Source organism: Ictalurus punctatus, chromosome 12 (genome assembly GCF_001660625.3).
Source record: "Ictalurus punctatus breed USDA103 chromosome 12, Coco_2.0, whole genome shotgun sequence".
Taxonomy (NCBI): Eukaryota; Metazoa; Chordata; class Actinopteri; order Siluriformes; family Ictaluridae; genus Ictalurus; species Ictalurus punctatus.
This window is the reverse complement of record NC_030427.2, coordinates 10,184,439-10,211,429: the sequence shown is the minus strand read 5'-3', so window position 1 is coordinate 10,211,429 and position 26,991 is coordinate 10,184,439. Positions and strand designations below refer to the sequence as shown.

The 26,991-nt window shown below is 39.0% G+C and overlaps 1 protein-coding gene across 1 annotated transcript; it reads right to left on the bottom strand.

The window, feature by feature from the left end:
• Window positions 1–1,793: 1,793 nt before the first annotated feature.
• cacng5a (calcium channel, voltage-dependent, gamma subunit 5a) lies at window positions 1,794–26,692 on the bottom strand. Its single transcript, XM_017482160.3, has 6 exons — window positions 26,392–26,692; window positions 11,692–11,930; window positions 7,616–7,702; window positions 6,357–6,497; window positions 5,251–5,396; window positions 1,794–5,177 (listed from the first exon to the last, which is right to left on the bottom strand). Exons 2-6 carry the CDS (start codon window positions 11,885–11,887, stop codon window positions 4,926–4,928), a joined length of 822 nt encoding a protein of 273 aa, XP_017337649.1. The 5' UTR covers window positions 11,888–11,930; window positions 26,392–26,692; the 3' UTR covers window positions 1,794–4,925.
• Window positions 26,693–26,991: the final 299 nt, after the last annotated feature.

Sequence of the window (26,991 nt, the reverse complement as noted above, 5' to 3'; positions counted from 1 at the left end):
AAAACAATCAGCTGATAGTCTCTTGATGGATACAGTGGATATAAAAAGTGTTAAATCTGTTCGAAAGGGCCGTTTTTTTTGTGATGCAGAAAAATTGATCTAAGATAAATCATGTCAGGACTTTTTTCCAGCCTCACTGTGAAATTATAACATAAAAATTAACTGAAAAACAAAAACAAGTTAGGTGAAAAATAGGGGGGGGGGGGATATTACAATAACCTACTGTAGTTGTGTAAGTGCGCACAGCCCTAAACTAATACTCTGTTGAAGCGTCTTTTTGATTTTTGGCTTTTTGGATAAGAGTCTACTGGCGTGGCACTTCCTGACTTGGTGATATTTTCCCACTCTTTCTTACAAAAACATTCTAGATCTATCCTATTGTAAGGGCATCTCCTGTGCACAGCACGCTTCGGGTCACCACACAGAATTTTAGTTGGATTCAGGTCTGGGTTCTGGCTAGGTCATTCAAAAACATTGATCAACTTTTGGTTAAACAATTCCTTTGTTGACTTGGATGTATGCTTTGGGGCAATGTCCTGCTGAAAGGGGAAATTCCTTTTCATCTTCAGATTTCTATCAGACACGTGAAGGTTTTGCACTGAAATGGGCTGGTATTTGTAGCCATTCGTGATTCCCTTCACCTTGATAAAAGCCCCAGTTCTGGCTGGAGAAAAGCAGCCCACAGCATGATGCTGCCACCACCATGCTTCATAGTGGGTTTGGTGATGTGTTTTTTTTTTGGGGTGTTTTTTTTGCACCAAACATACCTTTTGGAATTATTATAAGTTTTGGAATTGGCCTCATCAGACCATAACACATTTTTGCCACATGGTTTGGGGTGATTTAGCTGGGCCTGGGTGTTTTTTTGTGAGAAAGAGCTTCCGTCTAGCCTCCCTACCCCATAACCCAGAGATGTAAAGAATATGAGCAATTGCTGTCACATGCACAGAGTAATCAGTACTAGTCAGATATTTTTTTGGCAGCCTCCCTGGTAAGTTTTGGTCTTGTCCTTTAATAAATTTCGGAGGGACATCCTGTTCTTGGTGATGTCACTGTGGTGCTCCATGTCTCTATTTGTTCATGATGGCCTTCATGGTGTTCCGTGGTACATCTAATGTTTTGGAAATTCTTTAATAGCCCTCTCCTGATCAAGTGAGATACCACGAATGCTCTGTAAGCTCTTTGCGGACCAGGGTTTCAGTCAGATGAAACCAAGAAGATGTTAATAAAATCCCTCAGAAACAGCTGATCTTTAATTGGGGCTAATCAGAATATTTGGTGACAAATATCAGATAATTGATGACAGCTGTATAATTACATAATTATTCTAATGATAATAATTAATACATAATTATAATGAATTTCATAATTATAATGAATTGGCCATGAGATTGAATGTGATTGTTTCATTCTGAACACGCCACGTCCCCAATTATAAAAGGGTGAGCACACTTATGCAACCAGGTTCTGAAAAAACTTCAGATTGTTTTTCACTTAATTTTTATATGTTGCAATTTCACACTGATGGGGGAAAAAGTTTTGAGATGATTTATCTTGGTTTCATTTTTTTTTTTTTACATCATTATTACAGGGGTAATAATAATAGTAATAATAATAATGGTAATAATAATTAAGGTAGTAATAATAATGGTAATAATAATTCCCTGCCATTATTACAGGGGTGTGTAGACCTTTTATATCAACTGTAGACAGATTTATAATTTACGACAAAGTATTTGCTCTCGGTTTCTTAGAAACACTGCATGAAAATCAACTACTCGTGGCGGTTTGACGGACTCGTCAGCTTTATTTCAGCTCTACTGTACAATTTCACAGCATGGAAATGACCGTACAAACACACCGCGCTGTACTGCAGGTTAACGTTTACTGCACTCCAATGTCCAAAGGTTAACACGTGTAAAGCTCACATCTTCTACAGTACAGGGCTATATTGTACAGTATCATAGTTGAACGTTATACACTATACGTCTGCTTTTGCTACACACTGGCTCAGTAGCTACAGATTAGAACATCAATAAACAAATTGTTCTATATAAAACTCCATCTTATTTACACATTTGATTGAATATGCACAAAATAAATAACTGAAGAAAGAAAAAAAAACACACCCCAAACAAACACTGTTTGTACTGAATACATTATGTGATGTCTATAAATGAATGAATGAGTACGACTAAGTAAGAAGCAATACAGTTATTTATCATGTTCTTACTGACACATGCCACATGAATCAGTCACAGCTTTTAAGGTTAGAGTTAAAGAAAAGGTCACGGATATTTCACATGTATATTCACCTAGAGTATGATTTCAGCTGGCAGTCGGAGTTTTGAACATCTCATTTAAAACTTCATATTGGATGATAGCTAATAATTTGTAATTTGTTGGTTTTAATCAAAGCAATGTACAATTGAGGGAGAATTCCATTCCAAGCATAGAGCAGAGTGCTAAGAAGTCTCTCAGGTATTTCTCCTATACAAACTCCAGCGCAAAAACTTAATGGAATAAATTTGGAAAAAAATAAATAAATGAACAAATCACACTTTTCCCACTTACCCCAAATAAAATCGCTTCAAATGACAGTGTATATGTTTTATAACTGATTTTGCAAAAATAAAAGAGTCTGCATTTCCAAATTTAAGTAATTATATTATCATCTGAATCATTTCCAACGTCCTAGTTTCCTGTTCAAACTTCGAGAAGAAGTAGCGCCGAAGGGTTAACATTCAAGTTGTCCAGAAACTGTTAAATAATTTCTTAACTGTTCAAAACATTTGTTAGCATCATTATCCGTGTAGCTCTGGTGTGTAGGCTAAACAGAAAAGAGAAAAAGACACACACACAAAAAAAAAAAAAACCAAGCAACGACCACCATGAAACATGAAGTAAGAGGAATATTGTGTAAATTTCATTTTTCAACAAACTACCCAGAAGTCAACTCTCTGATGTCCTATGAATTCCGTTTATAAAAACAAAACATGGAAATTCTCTGGTTGGACAACATTAAGTCATGGATCTGCAAAAAAAAACAACAAAAAACCCCCCCCAAAAAAACATAATAAGCAGATGTACTCAACTCATTATACTCTACACTCATTATACACAATTCTTTCCTACAGAATTGACATTCCTCACTAAGTTACATAGAACATAAAATATTAATATCAGAAATGTTTAAACACATACAATTTTGCAAATATAGACAGTTTATAAAAGAAAACAACAGTAATCTGCACAGATTTGAGATCCTCTAATGGAAATGTAGTAAATATGAAGTGTTTATATATAAAATAATAAAATATGCAGACCAATACTTATTCATTTATATAGCATTAATTATTTATGCTGTGAAAGATCAGGACTGGTTAAATGAACACTTACTAGGAAATGTATCTTTAGAGATGTTTGTTTTTCCATATCTGTGAAGTGCTGGTGAGTGAATAATTATATCACAGAAAGAAGGATATTCTGCACTGAGTTAAAATGAGAAATTACTGCAATGATCTGTACATTCATCCTGTATATACCTACAGATAAAGAATCTGCTCGGTCACTGCTGTATCATCCATCAGACAGGTAAAGTGCAGACAAATACTGTAGCTACTTGGATTAGATGATGAATAACATTACTTTGATTAATTCATTCTGAAAAGGCTTATAATGAGATCTACAAAGCAAGAGGTAACAGAGTCAAGGCCATGCTGTAGATTTGTAGGGAACACATCGCAATCCTTTCTCTCTCGTATTGGTGGTAAAATATATAACTGATCAGATAACAAATAGATAAAGGCTGTGTTTCCCAAACCAGGCCTCCCATGAAGTTGAATCGTTTATGCATTTGCTTTAAACAGCACTGTTTATCCACAGCTGGACAAGCAGATTTTGTATTCGGGCTGTTCAATTTGCATTCACAGTTGCCCAGTTATCAAGTAGGTTCAAATAAACCCCCACTCACGGACTTTCACGAAATAAAAGGTCTCATTTGGTATGTAGCTATGTTGAAACTTGATGCGTTGTGCACTGCGATTGGGTAACTACAAGTGAGAACGAAACATATCGTAAGAAAATAAACACAGTAGCCAGGCTCGAATAAATCTTTTACAGGATGTGAGGACTGAACACCACGGCTTATGACCAAAATGTTGGCCAAGTGACTTTTTTGTCAACGTTGCAAACATAATGTGCTACATAACAACGTTGTTACAAGAGGTTAATAATTATAATCTCATTCATTACTCTTTGTCTGTATTAATGCACTTAACTAACCAATGCACCACACATTATATTATATTATATTATATTATGTTATATGTTATGTTATTTTAGCTACCATTTTTTCATCCAATCACATTTCCAAGCAACCAAATATAAGATCTGGGAGCTGATACCAAACTGTACTAAAAAATAATTTTGTCTAAGATGGCTCCTATAACGGTACAGCATTCAGGTCAAGTTCAAGGTTTTTGATCAAGCAAGTCACAGAGGGTCTTTAAGTAATGACTCTTTAAGGCAGACGTACATTTCCTGGTTTGTGAAACACTGTCGTCTACAGTAGATAGATCTGAGCGTGTCTCACCATTTGGAATATGATAACACTCGCTACATTTTTCACTTTCTCGTAATTGAAATAATGGAGAACAGATAATACAGACAGCAGTTTGATATCAATTGAAAAAAATGAATTCTGAAACATACTGGGAGGCTCCCAAAATGTTCGGTTAACATATTTGCTACGTGCTAGCATGACTAGCGGCTGTACTGTAGGATTGAAACATGAGGCACACTGAAATGAAATAGATAACACCCCTTCTCAAAAAAAAATACTGATAAAGTGATCTTTACTAGCTGTATTAAGTCAAACTTTTCTGTATGTGCATGTGTGTGTATGAGTGTGTGAGAGAGCTTTCTCAGCAGGGGGAAGAGGAAATATGCTCAGGACACTTGAGCAGAGCGGGGTAATTGGAGCTCATCTGGAGCGAGGCTTCGCTGGAGATGTCTGAGGGACTGCGTCCTCGCGTCCAGGCGTCCGGGTGAAGGAACTGAGCCGAGTAATCAGAGCAGTTACTGAGACGCGGCCCGTAGTAATTTGAATGAGGCCGGTACAGCTCCTCCGCCGTGTATCGCTTCATGAACAGGTAGACAGACATCACGCCTGCCGCCTGCACGACAGAGGAAAGTCAGGTACAGTGAGCATGGTTAGAAATGAAATGAAACTGAGTGCTGAAGAGTTACCTCAGTGAGCAGGAAGGAGATGGCGGAAAAGGCGAAAGACCAGCCGTATTTGTAGCTGAAGTAGGCTTCGTTCGTCTTAGTTCTGTTCAGCATCTCATCATTGATGTTGGAGATATATAACACCAGACCAACTACTAGAGAAAGACCTGGAACAGAGGAACAATGTTACTGACCACAGCTGGTTTGTTGTGTGGTACTACTTGCCCATTTCCACCAATCACAGCACAGCACAGCTCGTTAATCCCCAGAGAATCTGTGTCCTGTGGCAAAGTTTCATTTCATTTCACCGAATGTTATTAGCGAACAGGCAGGAAAAGTGTAGGACTACTCATTATTAAAGAAACTGAAACTAGCTATATGTCTTTTGTACACTGCAATGTTTCTCAACCACAGAGGGAACGACTGAGGAAAGAAAGACATCAAGACAGAGTGAGATTGTATTAATGGAATCGCACAATCCCAACAAAAGTGTTCACGGGACTTTAACCCTTTCTGGCAGTACGTTGACGTTCCATTCTGCCGGTGGAATGGAAATCGGCTTATCGGACATTTTCAATCAGTATAAACAAATCATTTTATAGCCGCAAGTCAGGACACTGTTGGGTTTCTGTGTGTAGAGCATCATGACACCATATACAACTGCCACAATAAAATCATTTTATTTTAAACCTAGTAGGCTAGATTAAAAATAAAAGGAAAAACTCATCCAAAACTGTAAATATATAAAGCCCTGAGTGTGTGTGTGTATATATATATATATATATATATATATATATATATATATATATATAAAAGAGATAAATGTAAGTCACTCGGGATAAGGGTGTCTGCCAAATGCTGTAAAGTAAAAAAAAAAAAAATAGTGGTGAAAACTACATGAATAGGTAGCCATTTGTTATTTGACCTAACTTGAAGATGGACCATCATACAAAATGCAAACTCAAACCCATCTGCAACAAGAAAACATTAGTGTGGATGAATCAATAAATAACCGATCGAATGATGTTAAATTAATGGATGAAAACTGTGATGTTCTGCTCAAATCTCAAGCAAAGAAACAGGTCCAACGTGTGTGAATACAGGCTTGGTTTCAGCTGTTCTGCTACCTGAGAGAATGAAGAAGATTCCGGAGACGAACGCTAGGATGGTGCGGTGGGGACGGATGTGGCCGATGTTGCTCAGGACGAAGCCGATGAACATGAAAAAAAGACTGACCAGTGGGAACGGCGTGGCAGAGCGGATCATCTCTGTGTACACACACACACACACACACACACACACACACACACACACACACAGAGAGAGAGCAGAGTAAACCTACATTAATATTAATGCCTGGTGCCCTGTGTATGGAAATGATTCAGGCTTTAAGAGACGACTGAGAAAGAATAATAGGCTAGTTTATGTTCTAATATAAACACATTGCTATCATCTTTCTTACTAAACATCGCCAAACATGAAATTATTGATTTGATGTTTGTAAATTATTGCAGCTTATTTCAGTTTATTTGATTTTTCTGCATGAGTTTTATCTTTAGGTACAGTAACCAGAGTGTAATATTAACAGGAAAAACAGAGTCACCTTGTGAAAGGAATTGTTACATCTCAAGACCGTGAGACCATTATCATCCATTAAATTCATGCTTTATTCTACCAGCAGCTACAGTGAGGGGAAATAAGCATTCAGACTTTTTTTTTTACATTTTATTTAATATACTTCCAGTGCGTATATCCACTTCTGCAAAATCTGCATATATAATGTCTGACTCTGAACTTGAATTGGAACAAGAAAGTATGCATTCATAAGCATTAATAAGGATATGTTTAAAAAAATGTAAAATAAAAAAATAATACGGGGAAAAAAAGCATTTTGGCATCACATAATGAACAACATTAGCACTTTGTTGCAACACCGTTGTTTGTTTAGCGTATGAAGTAGTTAGGTTTTTGCAGCATTTCGGACGATGCTTGGTGCAAGCTGTAGATGTAGATATAAATGCTGTGTATATATATATATATATCAATCGTCAATTTCAAGGCTGCACAATGCTGATGTGCAGCTATCGAAGCCGCTTTTTAGACTGCTATTGCAATCCGTCAGTCTATTACAATGTTTGGCCAACTATGCTTTTGAAAAACTAGCTAAAGGATAATATAGCCATATTTTCCTTATCCAGATATAAATTAATGTAACAGTTATTTCATCTGAGTTTAAGCTGCTGCCAAATAATATTGTGTTTCTCTGCTGTTTTTCACGTATAGCAGTGATCTTACAATTGTTTGATATGCCGATGTGATGTGATGTGATGAACATGAAACAATTTTTACGAGACCCTGGCAGAATAAGGTCGGTAGTGCCACTTACTCAGGACACTGACTGTGGACTCTGATGTCATCTGGACGTTCATAGGCATGACATACTCGATGGTGAAGCAACGTCCCTTCTCTTTTCCTGAAATACAGCATCGAAGCATGTCGGCGTTCACATCATATCAACCATATCTAAACTGTATCGCGACTTCCATTAGACTGACATTTCGTGTTCCTGGCAAGCAACGGGGTTATGATGAACTCTGAAAATGGACGCATTAGAAGCCGGAAGCGATGCTTCAAAATTATAGCTGTGAAAGGAGGAGAAGAAGAAATAGATACAGTAGGTGAAAAAAAATCATTTCAGGAGAAATGATGGAGAAATGAAAAAGGGCAATGGTTTATGAATGGATTCGTAATGCTCGTGATCACCATGGCACTGCCAGGTGATCAGATTAAAAATAAATAAATAAATAAAAATTAAAAAACGATTGAAATTATGTGCTGCTTGTTTTACATAGCCACAGACAGTGGGTTAGCAAGTTCCAAAAGAGTTATTTTTTGGTTACTGAGGTTAAGGTTAGTGTGTGTGTGTGTGTGTGTGTGTGTGTGTGTGTGTGTGTGTGTGTGTGCGTGCGTGCGTGCGTGCGTGCGTGTTATTTCTACAGGTCTTGATTATTTCTCACTACACCTACCTAGACCACTGTGCATGCAGGGTTATCAATCCAAAAGAAAAACCACTACACAAACTGCATGACACTCAAAAACACTCCCCAGTCATTCTAAAAACAACATTTCATGCTGTTAACTGATTTAAAAAGAAAAGAAAAAAGAACAGTGGTGTGAATAAAATGCCACCGTTTGAGTATGTAAGAAAGATATATATGGGTCTTTTTCCACCTTGTTTACAAGAAGATTTTATATAAACAGTCCACTGTTATTACTGATATTAAAATGAATTGGATTTTTTTTGGGGGGGGGTTTACATTAACTTCTGACATTTTTTAATATGGAAGACCCTGAGGTTTGATTTGTATTGTTTCTATTTCAATACACAAGGGCACAATAATGAACAAGATGCATTGGGAAACACTCCACGAAAGAAGCAGTTAATATATTTCAATTAAACCAAACTAACAACCCAAATCACTTTGGTACAGAGCCAGATTATTCTTTGCTCTGTCACCTTGTTTTTTTTTTTCACAATTGACTAAATTCTGAGACAGGTGCTTGAGGTTTCCTAGTGCTGTGCGGTATTCAACAGCAACACTATTTAAGAAGGTCAGTTATTATAACTCATTAAAAGAAACTACATCTGTGCCTGAACTGACTATAACCTCCAATTAAACAGCTACTTTCTCCATGTGGGATTAGAAAGACTGTCCTGTGCACAGCTCTAACTCAGTGAATATTATGGTTAATTGATCATAAAACTCATAAAACAGGGGGAGAAGCGTACTTGTGTAAGGCTACTAATCCCAGCATTTTCCCCCAGATATGACTATGAGTTGTCTGTCATAGTGGAAAGGCCATTCATGCATACAAGTTTCAGAACCAAAAGAGGAAAAAAAAAGATACAGACAAAGGTGAAAGTATTTTGATGGAAGACTAGGAAGGGACATGAAGCGTCATGGTGAAAATGTCAGAGTGTCTTTAAAGCCTCAATCAGTCATCATTTTGCTCTCCAAATTACAGTACAGGGTTAAATTCTTAATAATATGGCTGCGCAAATGAGTTATATTTTAATTATGATCGTAATCAATGTTTTTTTGGTGCATGAAATAACAAACTCTCCATTCATACGGTTGAAATGTCGGTTTGGCAGCATTCTACAGCGGCATGCCTGTTTATTTACCTATTGAAATCCATCCATCCATTTTCTGCACCGCTTATCCCGCACAGGGACCGAGGAGCCTGGAGCCTATCCCGGGGGACTCGGGGCACAAGGCGGGTTGACACCCTGGACGGGGTGCCAAACCATCACAGCGCACAATGCACACACTCACATACACTCACACACTACGGACAATTTGGAAATGCCAATCAGCCTACAACACGTGTCTTTGGACTGGGGGTGGAAACTGGAATACACGGAGGAAACCACTGAAGCACAGGGAGAACATGTAAACAAAGACAGTATGACAGAGACAGAATCTAACCCCCAACCCCAACGATGCCACTAAGCCACCATGTCCCCCTATTTATTTAATTATCTAATATTTGCAGTCACTTTAGCCATAAAGCCATCGCATCAGGTCTACACTTATACAGGTCTGCACTTATAAAGCGCTTTTCACTGTGTCTCATTCACCCATTCACACACCGATGGTAGCAGAGCTGCCATGCAAGGCGCTAACTTGCCATCGGGAAACGCAACTTGAGGTTCAGTGTCTTGCCCAAGGACACTTCCGCACGTAGAGTCATGTGGGCCGGGAATCGAACCGCCAACCCTACGATTAGTGTTCAACCCGCTCTACCACCTGAACCACAGCCGCCCACATATCTATCATAAAGACAGGTAACATACTAATAATTTACCAAGCTCCAATATTAAAGGAGTGGTTTGTATTTTAGACTTCTCCTGACTGTGAGGCAAACTTCACTTCCCCCCAAGCAGAACTTTTTAAACTACGCCTTGTGGTGTTCCTTTTAGAGAAAAGTAGCTGGGATGGATCCTATTTTCTGGCAAAATATAATCATTAACCAGTAATGAAGCAGATGGCCATATTACGAGTAACAGTTTGATTAAGGTGTCTTCAAAATTATATGACTGTTCAAACCCTTGAAACACTTTTATATTTTACAAACTGCATCTTTAAACTTAAAGTCCTGAGGCACTGAATGGAGAAGAACACACAGCATTATAGCAGAGATATAGGAATCTCTTCCACAGAGAAGGAAAAGGAGAACAGGGAGTTTCAGAAGGAGGCCACAGTGCAGGCTGAAAAGAAATTACACGGTGTGCCGTTCAAATGGGGATCGCTGAAGAATGAGGAGACAGGTATGAGACGGCAGCATTTTTCTCCGCGGCAATGACTTCTCTGCAAGTGATTATATGCTGTAACGTGGCATCAGAGCAGCGTTTGCTACCATCACTGTCAGATGTTAAACTCTAAAAGTACAAGAACTCTGAAAGTACAAGATGCGTTAATGGAGCTCCATCAGCACACATTGTTTTTACACGACGCTGTAAAAGCCTCAAGGGATATGGGGCTGACGCTAGTACTAGTACTGATACCGATAACCCACATCATTCCGTCCTGTTCAGCACTAGGACTTTCAAAACAGGGAGTTTTAGTTATCTATCTATAAATATGAAAGTCAAATCCTTTTGAATATCGCTTGGCTGTAACCAGAGGTTGTGATAGTCGTAGTTCATAGACACAGTGGTGTTTTCAAAGCCACTTTGGAACAAAAATGCACTTGTACGTTGACCTCAGTTTAGCACATACTCAATAATAAAACGTTTTCCTAAATTCAAGCACGGATGTTATTTATGTACCATCACATCGGTATGTGTAACTACTTCACCCAACTACAAATTAAATACGACTGATCGAACTACTTCATCAGGACACATAGCTTTGCTGTGACACAGTAATCAGACTCCATGCAAAAACGTTTGCGTGTCAATTTGGGGTACGAAAGCAAGGCGTGTTTTTTCTACCTGTCCAAAGAAACGATGTTGACTAGTGATATACCTCTACTGACCCCTAATGGCAGATCGCTTTTCCAAGTTCGTGTAACAAAAGGGGATATTTGGCCAAAATCTTAGCTATTAAATATTAGACTTTGAATGTTCTGCCTTTGAATAACTACATATTTTATTTAATAAGTGCAATAATAGTGTGATTATTTTGGACAATCCTAACGCTTGATTTTATGACGGTGTACATTTCAAAATTATGGTGACTAGACCTGTAGATCATGTAGGGGATTGCTGCCTAGTAGGCTGAATTCTTCCCAGGATAAAAATCCTTGCCAAGAAAAAAAAACATCTCAGCGTTTGAGGGGGAAAAAAGGCAGCAATCGCAATATTTCGTTCACTGCATGAGTTCCATCAAAAAGATACACTGTGGATGGAAATGTTGCCACTCCATGATCAGATTTTTAAGCACAAAACCCTCTCACCTGCCAGGAAGCAGACTCTCCAGAGGCCTGAGTGGAGGGACATGCGTATCTCTGTGCTCTGGTTGAGAGGCATGATGATTCCCTCCTCCAGGTAGAGCCAGTAGTCTGTGCTGACGGCGATTCCCAACAGACCCAGACTGCACACTGCAAACACACTGCTTAGCAGCGTCAGAGCCTTCCTCCCACACACACTCATCACCTCCGCTCCTGCAGGGGGCAGCACACGCAGGACAAGTGACCTGCAGAGCAACAGAGTGAGTTAGAAGGGTATCGCTGAATTTCAATATGCAAACTTCAAGTCAAGTGCCAAATACTGCTATATTAACAACTCAGCAAATGTGCAGTGAGAGTAAGGGATGTTAATGTGAGGAAATTTTCGGTAATACTGGTATCACCGGGTGGGGGGTTTTACTATAAAAAGGCAAAACGACTGTGGGGGCGGTGCCGCAGTGGGCAAGTGATGCAATCGGTGTACGGGCCCAACACTGGTAACACCGTCTAACACGGCAAGCCTAATGAGAATATAAAAATATAATAAAATAAACACCTCTCTTAAAACATTTGCTGAACCTTCACCAGCTCAGTCTTTGTTCACTATATGAGGAGACTTGAGGCTTTCAAAAAGCAATTAAATATGCGTCTGGTAGCCTACAGAAGATACAATGAATAAGCGATGCAATGTTTTCTGATTTTTATTAGTGTTACATAATGCTAGAAGAACTGTAGGATAAAAGTTTATATATAAATATATGTTTATATCGAAGGACATTTCCTTTTAATTTTTTTAAATCCGATATTAAATAAATTAACCCATGGGTGCCTTGTAGCTTCAAGAGTTGTAATGGATCCCGCTTTCATCATTATGGTGAGGTAATGTGAGTCATGGATGGTTCACCCTGTGAACAATAAATAAATGACTTTTAGTTTGAATGGTATAGTACGGATGCTTTGTTGTAATCACAGAATGTAACCCAGAAATTCTTAATTTGGGAAAATAATCATTGCAATAATCACCCACCTATTTATCAATTGTCTTGCTTAGAGACAAGACAAAACAATTATTTTTTTCCCAAAGGCTGAACTTCACATGATAAGTCTGATAAAAGTATAAAATAGCCATTTTTATACTGAGCTGTAACTGTGGCAACTGTTACTCGCTCGGATGATTTGTCCAATGTAGGCACATTTTCTTTTAATGGAGAGCACTAAAACGTTGGTGTAATTGTAATTATGTGTGCATAATAACAAATTGAAAGAGTGACGAGTGTACATCGTGCACACACATTAAGATTTCATGAGCTTTATTTAGTACTATATGCGAAATTTGAGTCAATCACCTGTGTAGCATATGTATGCATCCCTGGGCACTTGGCCAGCAATCAAAAGTTTGCCTCCGTGTGCTGTTATTCACCAGTGCTCCCTTCTGATTATTGATAAAATGAATACAGGGTCACCCTGTCCAGGGTGTTCCCCGCCTTGTGCCCCGAGCCCCCTGGGACAGGCTCCAGGATCCCTGCGACCCTCTGTAGGATAAGCGGTACAGAAAATAGATGGATAGATGGATGAATACTTATTTCATAATCATCTGTGTTCATAAACAATAATGTGCACTAAAGAGTGTCTTTAATGGTTTTCCACCATTTCAGTACATGGAGGGTATCCTCTGCTGTCTATGTGTGGGAATGAAAACATTGCTCATGGGAAGTGAACTATGTGAACATGCTGCTGATGTCTGACTCTTCATTGCCAGTGCGGTTCAGTGGCTTGCCTTGCCTGAGGCAGCTGTGCCTCACTAACCCTCTGACAGAGAAAGGTTGAGCTTTTGAGCCCATTCATAGACTGAGGTATCCAGTAAAAGGGGTGTAGAAACAGGTATGTGTCACTGTGTATATGCAGCTCTCAATGCAACTCAGTTCACACCAAGGTTACAAAACACTTCATCGAAACAGTTCGCATCAACACTTCATATATGCAATATTTAGTCTGTTGGAATCAAAACCTGCTGGGTTTTTACCCCTCCCCCCAACCCTAACCCCGTCGCCTAGAAATAACAAACACTTATCTGGGGACCAAAACAACCAGAGCTTGTCTCAGTCTGTGTCCAAGGGTTGAATCATGTAGTTATAACATGAATCACCCCTGACGTGACCCAATTCCAGGAAGTGAAGCAAGCATGCTATGTATTTTCAGTTCAAGTCAGCATTCTTGGACATGTGAGTTCATTAACTGGAATAAGACCGGTAAAATTAGCAAGTAGATACAGCTGAAGTGCTGCAGAATTACAGTGTATTTTGAATAAACAAACAAGAAATGGATATATGAAAAAAAAAAAATTATTGATTTATCATTCAGCTGTGTAATCTCTGTTCTTGGTTGATCTCAGTGACTTCTGAGCTCTCTCGCGAAATCATCACCATATTTCTGCGTAACGAATGAAAGACTTTTAGCCTGCTTCCAGCTGTGCCCATTAACACACATCCCTTAGAAAATATTTAGTTTTCTGGTCCGCTTCAATTTGTATAGCGTGAAACTCAATCAGACCAAATAGAAACGTACCGATTTCACGCTGATTCGGACTCGGCAAATGGAGAACTAATTGAGAACGTGACTGTTTTACACGAACTTGGCTGTGTTAGATGATATATTTGAGATACTGGAAATCAGCCATACATATCCAAAAGTATCCCGACACCCCTTTCTAAGTGGATTATTTAAGGACTCTCGTTGCTCACTGACGCAGGTGTCAATCTCCTTAGGAAAAAAAAAAAAAACGTGGCAGAAGAACTGGACATTCTGAGGCAGCTCTCAGACTTTCAACACAATAACTTCCAAGAAATCTGTTAGTTAGATTTCTCAACTGTGGCAGCTGACAGAAAGTAACAGAGTAAAAATAAATAAATAAATCACCACCATTGGACTGTGCAGCAGTGGAAACCCATTCTTGGGAGTGAAGAATCACACTTCACTGTCTGTCAGTCCAACAGATCAGTATTTGGCAGATACCTAGAGTTGTGCTACCTGCCTCAGTGCTTGATGGCAGCTATAAAGTGTGGTGGAAATACTAAAAGGGATAATCATCTGGGGCTTTTTTTTTTTTTTTTCTTCATAATTCATGCTAGGCTTCCAAGTGTTAGTGATGATAAAACCTAATGATGCAGCATGCCACGATGATACTTTGTCGTGTCCCAGTGTTTGTGTGCACAAGTTAAGCCCTTAAAGAAACCGTATGGCCTACAGAACTTGGCTAGCCTGACCTCAACCCCATCAAACAGCTTTAGGAATATAAGCGCCATTTGCCCAAATGGCCTAACGTCAGTTCATGACCTTGGTAATGCTCTTGTGGCCGAGTGGAATATAATCCCCACAGTGACACTTCCATATTTAGTAAAAGACTTCCAGAAGGGAAGACAGTTACAGCAAAGGAACTACTAAGCATTTTAATAGAACATCTGACTGCATATGGACAAAATATACTACATACTGTGATTGTGATATGACTTGAAATATATTAAGAGAAACTAGTGATGTATGTTGGTCTAAGATTGGTTGGCATAACTCCTTTTCTGGATCCTGCTAATGCCGTGATCTATCAAGACAGCCATAGGCTAAGAGGTAATAGCACTTAATAAACAATATGCTGTGCAGCATAACTAGGATATTTCCATTATGTATTAATTCCATTTATTTGCACGTAACGGACAACACGTTTGTTTACCATCTGCTAGTTTATTACATATTCGACACGGTAACTCTTGCTTGTCTTTATTTCTTTAAAGTTTTCTGACTGGGGTTTATATGCACTAACAGAGTCGCTACTTTTTAGTTAAGTCGTTATGCTAAAATTCCTCAAATCATGGCAATTCGACTGACCCTGCACCCGCCTGCTGTGCTGATTCAGAACCGCTCATTAGCATCAGGTTGTGAGTTTCTGACTCACACATCTATCCCCTGTACTGTTTCTTAACGCGCGACGCTAATCAAACCGAAGCAGCTTCACTTCATAATAGAGAATCTTTATAGTGAAACCATGGCGACCGTTCAGGACTGCATAAATCACTGGCCCGGTGAGTGTCAGACTACTAATAAGGGAGAAAGGAAATTGACGTGTGTTCTGAAGTGCTTTTATAGCACACTGCCCATTAGTTAACCTGCTAATGCTTGGGATGTGTTTTCTGCACATAAAAAAAAAAAGCTATAAACCAAATCAACGCGACTTTAGGGTTAACTCTCTATATCTATATTTGTGGGATCTGGGTAGATCCCTGTAACTAACTGACTTCCTTCTCTGTGAGTCTCTGTGTGTTTATGTGTGATGCTTCAGTGTTGGATGCATGCCACTGCAGATGCAACCACTCGTTGCCAAAGAGGTTCATTTTAATAAATCGCTTACGACAAGTAAGGGGAAGAGAAAGAGTGAGATAAAGAAAGAGAGAGAGAAAGAGAAAGGTGCTTTTCCAGAAATGGACAGTAATAGATCTCTCAAGACTTGTGCTGCTTGTGGCCAGACATTTAACCTTGAAATGTAAACATGACAGGTGATAAATTAAAGACTGGCAATGCCGCATCCCCAGGACATGACGGGCCACTGAATAGTTTTGTTTTAACGAGGATGAAAATCAGTTTTGTATGCACGCTACGGCCTTCACAGTCACAGATGTCAGAGCGATCGAACACCTATGGGAGATTTTGAAACGTGTTAGACAGTGCTCTCTACTACCATCATCAAAACAAACAGCTGAGGGAATATATTTTGGAAGAATGCTGTTCATCGCTCCAGTACAGTTCCAGGGACTTGTAGAATCCGTGCTCTATTTTAACCAAGGAGATACCTTATCTCGCCAACATTTGCAAAGGTCACTGGCAGGGGGAACAAAGACGCAGGAAAGACAAGAACATTTATCCGGATCAATTTACATTATGGCATCTTTAGTAGGACACGCAGATGTGATCATTGACATGGCTAACGATCATATGACGCGTGCATATTTCGGCCAATCTATTCCAAATGGGTGTTCAAAAATGCTCCGCAATGAGTGTTCGCAGATTTTGCGAAGGACGCAACCTGAGAAGACGAGGCGAAGTAGATGAAAACCATCTAGAGCTGGAAGACGCCTGGTCTATGAACGAAATGTAAATATATAGACTAAACCTAATGTTTATTATTAATGTGTTAGGCCTGGGCCTATTTATGACCGGAGAGAGTAGGGTTTTTCCTTGAGGATGACTTTGTTTTTGTGGCCACCAAATCTAACATTCAACCTACAGAAGTGAATTTAATAATATTCTCACTAAGAAAATGTCTTCGCATTTGCACTTAAACGGTGCGTCTTAAATGCGCCGATACTGCGTGGCGTGACTGACTGGGTGGACTGGAAACACAGAACGGAGAGCGCACCCGTGCGAGATTGGGAGGCACGGACCATGTAGAGGGGTTGAAAGGCTACAGAAGCTTACATGATTAAAATAACTAATACAATCCATGTTAACATAATTTCAATCTTTCTGTAATTAACAATGACTTAATTACATGTACGTACTTGCATCTCCTTGGCCTCGTCTTCTCAGGTTGTGTTCTTTGCAAAATCTGTGAACACCCATTTTTGAATACCAGTTTGGAATAGTTTGGCCGAAATACGTGCGTGCCGTATGATCATGTTAACGATCGTATCTGCGTGTCCTACGAAAGATGTCATATTGTAAATTGACCCGCATGGATGTATTTGTCTTTCCCGCAGTCCTTACTCTCCCTGCTTGTGACCTTTGCAAATGTTGGCGAGATAAGGGAGCTCCTTGGTTAAAACAGAGTTTTTTTTTTTAAGATTTAAAAGTTCACATTTTAGTTTTGAAAAAGAAGACTGAGAAACCATTTAAAAGCATCTTTTTTTTTTTCTTTCAAATTTTTGCGGGGAATGAAAAAAATGAAAATAAACCTATATTTTGTTATGCATTTTTTTCATTTTTAATTTCAAAACCGATATGAACTGAACGGAAGATACACAGATTTTGTCATGGCCCAACACCTTACTAAGACACTCTATGCTGATTTTTATCTCTAATTTGTCACATGTCTATTTATAGATTTCTAAAAATCAGTTAATATAAACTGTGCCACATTGGGTGCCAAAAAGCCAGCAGAAGGCAGTGGTGTTCATGCCTATACTGAATGAACTACACAAAATGTGTTCAGTAATCTTTCCTGCTGGTGCCCACTTTAATCCAATGTGTCTTACGATTGATTCGAGATACAGCACAGGCATACAGCTGCGCTGCTGAGGGTTAAAGGTCACAAGCTCACCGCTTCAGGCTTTTAGTGCAACGTCTTAGCTCCTGCTTGTTTCTGAGGCTTTTTGCCTTCAGTTTTGTTTTCATATGTTTTGTGTCCTGGTGCAGTAACTGTCCACTACGTTTTCAGTCATTTAGTGGGATCTAAGTGGTTAAAGATGCTTCTGTTCATAGCGGAATTCATCCTGCTGCCATTGCCAAGTGATCCATCATGTAGTGAACCATCTAAAGGGGTTGTAGCTTTCTATTTATGGTAATCTATTTATCTCGACCATTAACTAACGGCAAAAAAAAAGGCCAATTAATCTTGGTACCCTAAAATAAAAAGCGCTGTAACAGCCTCCTGATACGGACATGCACACTTCCAAACATTTATGATTTTTTTTTTTTGTGTGTGTGTGTATTTTCACAGCTAAAATCCCTTACAAAACCTACCGAGGTTCTGAATAGCAAATCAGAGGCGTTAGTACCGGCCAGTTCAATGCCCCTTAGGAGACTGTATTTATATTCAGCTTGCTGTGAGCTCTTTGTGTTTATGGTCTCATACTGTGGATCACAGTCTCAGTTTGATCTCCCATTCTCTTAGTTCCGGCTCTGTCTCTCTGCAGCATTAATGTGAAAAGGCCTTTTTGTGGAAGCTTTAGAATTCCACGCTATTCTCTGCTGAATATCAATGACAGCAGTTTATTATTGGCAAATGAGATGACATAAGTGCTTCCAGATGGTTCGTATTTATGTGTCCTTTAAATCAAATATGGAGGAAGTGGAATATCTGTTTCTGTTATGTTTATTGTTTGTTAATATTTTTTCTTTTTTTTCAAATTATAGTTTACAATGTCTTTGTGCATAAGAACCAATGAAACGTTCCATTTTCCTGCAGCTGATGTTTCTTCTATGAATTTTTATGCCCCGTCTCAAGGGAGTACAGAGTCTGATTCATGCATGATAGCAATTCACACAAATGTCCTGGAATGGTTGGCTGTTTTGGGCAAGAGTGGCCATGTTATGATGAGAACGGTAACAGCTTTTTTGCTTCGCTTGTCTCCTCGATCAGCTTTCCATCGACACTTTAGGGATGTTTATCATTTCCTTGGAATGACTCGAGAAATTATTTGATACACGCAGTATACTGCAATCAGGTTGGTTCCCTATGATAATACAACATGGATGGCATTTAAAATGTTCTGTCCATATCAGATATTTCAATGAATTGTATGAGGAAGAATAACAAGAATATGAACTGAAGGTAAATGATCCATTACGCCTTGGGCTTTGCAGAGGTAAGAATCTCCATCCATGAATAGAAAAGCATAAGTTCAAGTACCAGGACTGGCAAGGGTTGATGAATGTAAGCCAGTAGCCAAAGGATACCAGTTCACCAATGGGACTTTTACCCCTAACTGCTACAGAGGCTACTTACATGTCAAAGAATCTTAATCAGTCTTATATGAAAGCCATGTGCTATAGTGCTAAACAGTGCTAACTTCCTCATTCACTGGAACTGACAGGCATAGATAAGAAAAATTAAGTTTCTAAGTAACAGTATATTAGTAATAAAAAACGTTGGATGTTTTTGCATATACCGACAGCCTTTACGGTGAGAGAACATTTTTGACATAGCAATACAATTGCCAGTAAGGATTATATAATATAGCAGCTTTGGTGCAAACATTTTCCTCCGACTGTTAAATTCCTGATGTCACAGCGTTCGCTCTCTGGGGGTTTTGTAATTCTGTATGCTTCTAATTAAGAGAGAGCAGCTCATCTCCACAGCAGTGTGGGTTTTCCTCTCTGGCTCTGTGTCTGTGAACTGGGTCAGACCTCTTTCAGGTCAATAACACACACAAACGCACACAAACACACACAAGCACACGGCCACATCAGCTTCAATTAAAACCACCAAACCTTCAGCAGCTCTTCCCATTTCTCTCTCTATGTCGATGATGGAAAGAACATAGCAGTGTAGAGGAGAGCTCCAAATATGGAGGAGATGGAGAAAAAGCCCCAAAACTTTGAGGAAAAAGCCCCAGGGATGCTAAAACTGTGGCAATCTGTGGTGCATATACAGTATTAAGCAAGACAAACTGTCTGTGTCTGTTTTTCTCTTTGTAAATATATTTTTAGTTAACAACATGCAGTGAAAAACAGTTTAAGCTTTTGATAATAAGCTTGTGTTGCCAATTTCCTATAGAAAAACAAATGAGCTATTGACGTATTTCCTGGGCCTGTATATGCAAAGGCAAGCCGTACACGAACAACAACACTGTTATGTTTAGTTCTAATGAACAACCAATTATGTGTGTCTGCATCATATGTAATTGTATCTGAGGATATATAAATGCTTTAATACTGTTTTTTAAAATAATGGTTAAATAATGCTAATATCAGACCTCGGCAGGTACTAGATACTGATCCAATAATGATTTCACTTCAATAATTAGAAAACAAATAATAATGATCCTAACTGAAAATAAACTAATTCATCTGTCAGTTAATATCACCCATAGACCTGTTGGACCCATAGAGCTGTTGAACACATAGAGCCATTGGACCCATAGAGCCATTGGACCTATAGAGTTATTGAACCCATAGAGCTGTTGGACCCATAAAGCCATTGGACCCATAGAGCCAGTGGACCCATAGAGCCATTGGACCCATAGAGCCGTTGGACCCATAGAGTTATTGAACCCATAGAGCTGTTGAACCCATAGAGCCATTGGACCCATAGAGCTGCTGGACCCATAGAGCCATTGGACCCATAGAGCTGCTGGACCCATAGAGCCATTGGACCCATCGAGCCATTGGACCCATAGAGCTGCTGGACCCATAGAGCCATTGGACCCATAGAGCCATTGGACCCATAGAGCTGCTGGACCCATAGAGCCATTGGACCCATAGAGCCATTGGACCCATAGAGCTATTGGACCCATAGAACTGTTGAACCCATAGAGCTGTTGAACCCATAGAACTGTTGAACCCATAGAGCTGTTGGACCCACAGAGCTGCTGGACCCATACCGCTGTTGGACCCATAAAGCTATTGGACCCACAAAGGTATTAGATCCGGCGGGTAATACTTTTTTGATTCTCACCCATGTGTGATCACGGTGAGTTTACTTATGTGTGCTTTGTTTGTCCATTTAGGGTAAAAAAAGAGAACACTGTGAACGAGAGAGAGCGAGGGACAGAGCTGACGGAGGTTGCACATAAAACACACACACACACACACCAGAGCATTAGCCTGGAAAGTGTTGAGGAACATGAGCAAGGCTAAAGTCCCAAAATATCAGGATGGTGTTTGCTTTATTTTGCTTTTTCCATCTAACATTGAAAGCATGCTGAAAAGCACTAGTGGAAAAAATAAAGCGAGCCAGAAGCTCTGGCAAAGTCCACCTGTCTACTGAGTCCTCCTTCACACACACTGGGTTCTACAGACACACATAGCTATTGGACTCGTGCAGCTAGTGGATCCACAGACACTTTGTTGTGTTATACATTTCATTTAAATGAATTACATTTATTTCCCCCCATTAATCTATGCACAATAATCCATAACGACAGAGAAATATTCAGTCAGGCCTTTATGGTAGAGTGGCAAGATGGAAGCCACTCCTGAGTAAAAAGACATACGGCAGGCACTTGGTCTCATGAGACAAATGGAATTTTCTTGGGTTGAACTCCAAGTGTTATGCCAGGCAACAATGTGGTAATGCTCATTAACCATCCCTACGGTGAAGCATAGTGGTGCCAGCGTCATGCTATGGAGGTACTTCTCAGTGGTAGGGACAGGGTTAGAATTGAAGAAAGTATGATTGCTAGGGCTGTGATGGTGGCCATGACAACCGCAAACTATAACTGCGGTGGTGGAGTGCCACCTGCGGTGGTGTCACATCACACTCCACGTTAATGTTTCTGCTTGAGTGGGCACTGTGACAAGTCCAAAGTGCAACATTATGTATACAAGTGTAATAATAATAAAAATTGCAATATTCATTTGTATTTATAGCCTACCATATAGCGGAGATTTTATGTTAATACACACATTTTTAACATAAATGTTTCATTTATTTACATATTATTTAGGTTACCGTCCTACTGGTATTTCTTTCAAAGTTTTATAGGCTTGTGGTATATTACACTTGTAAAAGAAATAAAGTATTCATCGGGGAAACCGTGTTTCACTCCATCTCTTTACTATCCACTCCTTCTCGTCTCCCCATGCGGGTCAATCACAATACCCACAGCGCCCTCAGGCTGTTTCTTATTACAGCAACACGGCACAACAAGGCTGTATTGAGTTGTTTCACTGACGGAAGTGCTAAAATAAACGAGCACGTTTGCTACAAAACAGATGTCTGAGCTTCATTTATTGTTTTTTATATCTAGGTTTTTATTTAATTTACGCCTATAAAATTATACATATTATTATGATCACATTATATTATATTATATTACATTATATAGGGATATAAATTTCACTGCAGCCTAAGTGATGAAATGAAATTTAGCATAGAAAACCTGTGGAGAGACTTGAAGAGTCACAAACAGTTCACGAACACTCCCCATCCAATCTGACTGTGCTTGATCGGATCTGCCTGGAGACACAAGAGAAACCGCCCAAATCCAGGTGCGCAGAGCTTGCCGAGACTCACCCTAGAAGACTCGAAGCTGTGTTTGCTTCCAAAGGTGCTTCTACAACCTACTGAATAACGGGTGTGAATACTAATTTAAATAACACATTTTCGTTTTTATATAAATCTGCTAAAATTTCCAAAAACACGTTTTCCCTTTGTCATTATGTTCGTGTGTTAAGATAGTAAAAACATTAAAGTGAAACAGTAAATATAACACAATCAAGTTACAATAAAGTGTGCAAAAACGGGAAGGGTCTGAATACTTTACGAACACACTGCATGTGTATATACTGTACATATGTTTGTGTGTGTGAACTTAGTACTGTCACCTCTTCTTTTTCATCTGCCAGTGGCTTTCTCTGCTAACATGTATCAGTGCGAGTCCTCTGACACACACACACACACACACATACAGTAATGCAGACTGCTGCATTGCGTTATACCATGAAATGACTGTCATGTGGATTTACGCATGAACATCAATCTAGCTCTTCACTTCACAAACAAGCATCAGCCTTTTACTCCCTCATATGGCAGCAATGTACAAGAATCGAAATAATTAAAATTAAAATGAATGCCAATTAAAAATGTATTTATTTCTGTTTTGCAAATGTTGAAGTGGGGGTACAAATTGCATTTGTTGCAATGCACTCCTTGAAACCAGAGTTTTTGCACTTTACATTTGTCATATGTGATGTTCTTCTTTTCGACTTTCTAGGTAGAAGGCTTTTCAGCCAGACTGCACTGTTGCAGGTGCTGTATGAAATCTTTCATACGATGTGATATGAGCAAACGAATATTGTATATCCTTAGCAGATGTGACATGACTTTGTTTATTTGTGTTGTTTTTTTTCTTCTTGTGTTTATGTTGTTTCATGTTTAGTTTTGAGTGTTTTTGATTGGACCCACTATTCAGTCTTAAACCTTGCTAACTTGTGTACTTTTTGCAGTATTTCAGACTGTTGGTTAGTTGAAAGGATGCATGTTAATTACGCTTGGTTTAGTTTACACATGACACATCAATGACACTCCTTTGTTTGGAATATAGTTGAAATATGTCTTAAAATGTGTCGTTTTCAATTTTGTAGCTAAATGACAGGAGAAGAACAACAACGCGAAGAGACATACGACCGGGATAGAGGAACAGAGAGCTGGATTAAGGTAAAGTAAGAAAGGAGAGAATTAGTAGTAGAATCCAGTAGGACAGTTCAATACGAGAAACAGATACAGTTTTGTCTACTCTGCAAAAACAACAATCCCCACTTAGCTAAGATACATTTAGCCCGTTTAAAAGTTTAGCAACTGGGTAAGATTTGGATCATGATCACTTGAACATACTAGAAGGTTGGAGAGCTCAGATGTCTGCATTTCTCGACCAATCTTGGAGATGATGACGATGAAATACGTCTAGTGGAGCTTTAGTGCCAACTGCAGCATGGGGCATCTGGATAAAGCAGTACACTATACACGGTGGCAAATCTCCAACGTTCCATTGATTCTGATATTTCTAAAATAGTTTCTAATAAACACCAGTGCAGGGTTTTCACTGAGCTCAGCAGATACTCCCAATGCAATTGCTGCTACTGTATTTGATCATAACTGCTGATCATACAGTATATATGCACTGATCTATCAGTGGAAATGGAGCACCATAGGACCCAATTATCTGGGAGGTGGACTATTCTGAGCACATTAGTTACTCCAACATGGTAATGGCATGGGAGTGTGTGTAGTGCTATTACGAGTGTATCAGGCACAGCAGTGTTGATGGAGATTTTAAACACTGTACACTTACTGGATTTTATTAGACACAACTACCTTGCTGGTTCACCTTTTAGGCTGTAGCTCATTTTCCCCCCATGCATAATTTGTGTTAGTCTACTATGCCAGTGTTAGTGCTATGCGGATAAAAATAAAAATAAATAATATCCGGTGTGCACTGGTCCTGTGGTGGTCCCTTTTCATAGATTGCTGGGGTAGAGACGGGCTGACACATTATGCATGATAAAATGACCAATGAGTGAACGTATAACATAGCCATTGTAAACTAGTGACTAAACGTAAGTTATATACCACCTCCTATGGCAGGGGTGTCCAATCTTATCCGCAAAGGGCCGGTGTGGCTGCAGGTTTTCATTCCAACCAAGCACCTTATTCCACCTGTTTAATCAGTTGATCTTTCAGTAGACTCAGGTGTGGCTTCTGCTTGGTTGGAATGAAAACCTGCACCCACACCGGCCCTTTCCGGATAAGATTGGACACCCCTGTCCAATTGCAAACAGTAATGTTGTAAATGGCTTCTAAACACCCATAACCATGAATATACTCCAGCCAAGTGAAACCTGTTTTGACAGTGCGACTTTGAGTATTTGAAAGATATGACTAAAGGTGTGTTAGAGAAAGTCTTAATAGAGATTTGTAAATAAACGTAATCAACATACTTATTTGTCTGGATCTGTTTTACAACAAGCCATTGGGTCAGTTCACTACTCAGAGAAGGGAGGGTAAATAAAATGAAAAATCAATGAAAGTTGGTGAAAACTCTCTTCTTTCCAAGCTAATGTATCTAGCCCTGTACCTAGTCTCTGGTCCAATGAGTTGCCTTCATCTAATTAATTTACATAAATGGATGTGATTGGATAAACCGCAAAAGAGGATCTGCTGCAGAAGAAAGCTGGTTCATGTTTTAAAAACTAAAGTCACTGAATGATGGGCAGTTCATCATATACGGTTATCATTTCTGAAACACTTTGCCGATACACATTTGAACCAAGTCCATGTCACTGTCCATGGTCCTGAAATGGTATTTGCTGTATGTGGGCTTTATCAGCTCTCCCCAGGGAAAACAAACAAACAAACAAACAAACAAACAAACAAAACCCCAGCATGTAATACAGCCTTTACCTTTGGCACTGAAGCTTTGTAAAGCAAAAATAGGAATTTTTCATGCTGCATTAGCATGCAAACAGCCCGGGTAGATAATGTGCAGCTGGATGGACTTACATATCCAATATGATTCTCTAAAAGATTAGATATAAACGATTACATTATATATATTATATTATACTTAAACACCAGGATATTAAAGTAGAGAAAGTGTAAAAGTTCAAAAGTAAAAAAAAAAATTCCCTGTGTAATTCACAATTTAATATTTTGACAATTTGTTTTGACTTTTTCCCCTTATAGAAAGGTGAATAGAGTGAAATTGTAGGGTTTTATCTCCCAATAAGGATTTTCTCAGGATTTATAGACCTCCTATGTGTTATATTCTGCGAAATATCTGCAATTTACTCTGACTCAACATGATGCCATGGCAACAAGACTTTAATACTGTACCTAATGACTAACGCAGTTCTGTCTATATATATATATATATATATATATATATATATATATATATATATATATATATATATACACACACACACACACACACACACATATATATATATATATATATATATATATATATATATATATATATATATATATATTAATAAGTTTTAGTTCAAATACACAAACATTTAGGTTAATGATGTAGCAAAAAGTACAACCAGTTTGAACAACTTCAACTAGTGGCATGTTTATTTTTTTAATTTATTTTATAAGATATTAGCCTATATAAAGTGTCCATGGTAGACACGAATTCTTTAAAAAAAAAAAATCTCTTAAAATCATTTACAGACTAATTAAAAAGCGATATTAATTCGATACTTTTTGTGTGTAAAAACAACAACAACAACAACAACAACCCAACAACAATGTAAATAAACAGCGTTACATACCTTGAAGAATGAGTGTCTATGTGGTTTAAACGTGTTTGGCTTCCCCTCCGCGTGCGTCTTACACTCAGGTCTTCGCGTGCAGAATAAAAAAAAAAGCGGGAAAACAGGCTGCGCGCGACGTGCTCTCTGAGGCTAGTAAACTGAAACAATGGCGAAATTGACCAATTCGGGTTTGGTCATATTATTATTATTATTATTATCATTATTTTCCAGTTAAGTTCTCAAAGTGAAAACCTATCGGAAATTCATTTACACACTGCGAACGACGTGAAGAGCGGAGCGCGCGCGTACCTCCTACACACGGCTCTCCTGACAGTCTGCAGTCCTCTCGCGGGACTTTTTTTTTTTCCTCTCAGTTTGTCACGTGGTATAACACTCCTACCAGTCAGTCCACAGAATGAACGCAGGGAGTGAATAACTGAAGGGGGGTGGGGGGTGGGGGGGGGTTGGACGAATAATCTAAACTCCAGTAAACAAAAACAAACGGAAACAATAAGAGGGAGTCTATTTCACTCTCCCTTCATCTGTCCTGTAGGGAAGCCGAGACTCCCAGCCTGAACATGTGGGGTTATTTAAGTGAAGTAAGACACAGCCTGTCTG

Excerpts from the sequence above, each read along its gene's own strand:
- cacng5a (XM_017482160.3), bottom strand. The coding sequence starts at position 11,887 with ATGAGTGTGTGTGGGAGGAAGGCTCTGACGCTGCTAAGCAGTGTGTTT. Across the intron at positions 6,498-7,615 it reads GTCCACAGTCAGTGTCCTGA|AGATGATCCGCTCTGCCACG; the intron begins GTAAGTGGCACT and ends GTGTGTACACAG. Across the intron at positions 5,178-5,250 it reads TCTCCTTCCTGCTCACTGAG|GCGGCAGGCGTGATGTCTGT; the intron begins GTAACTCTTCAG and ends TCTGTCGTGCAG.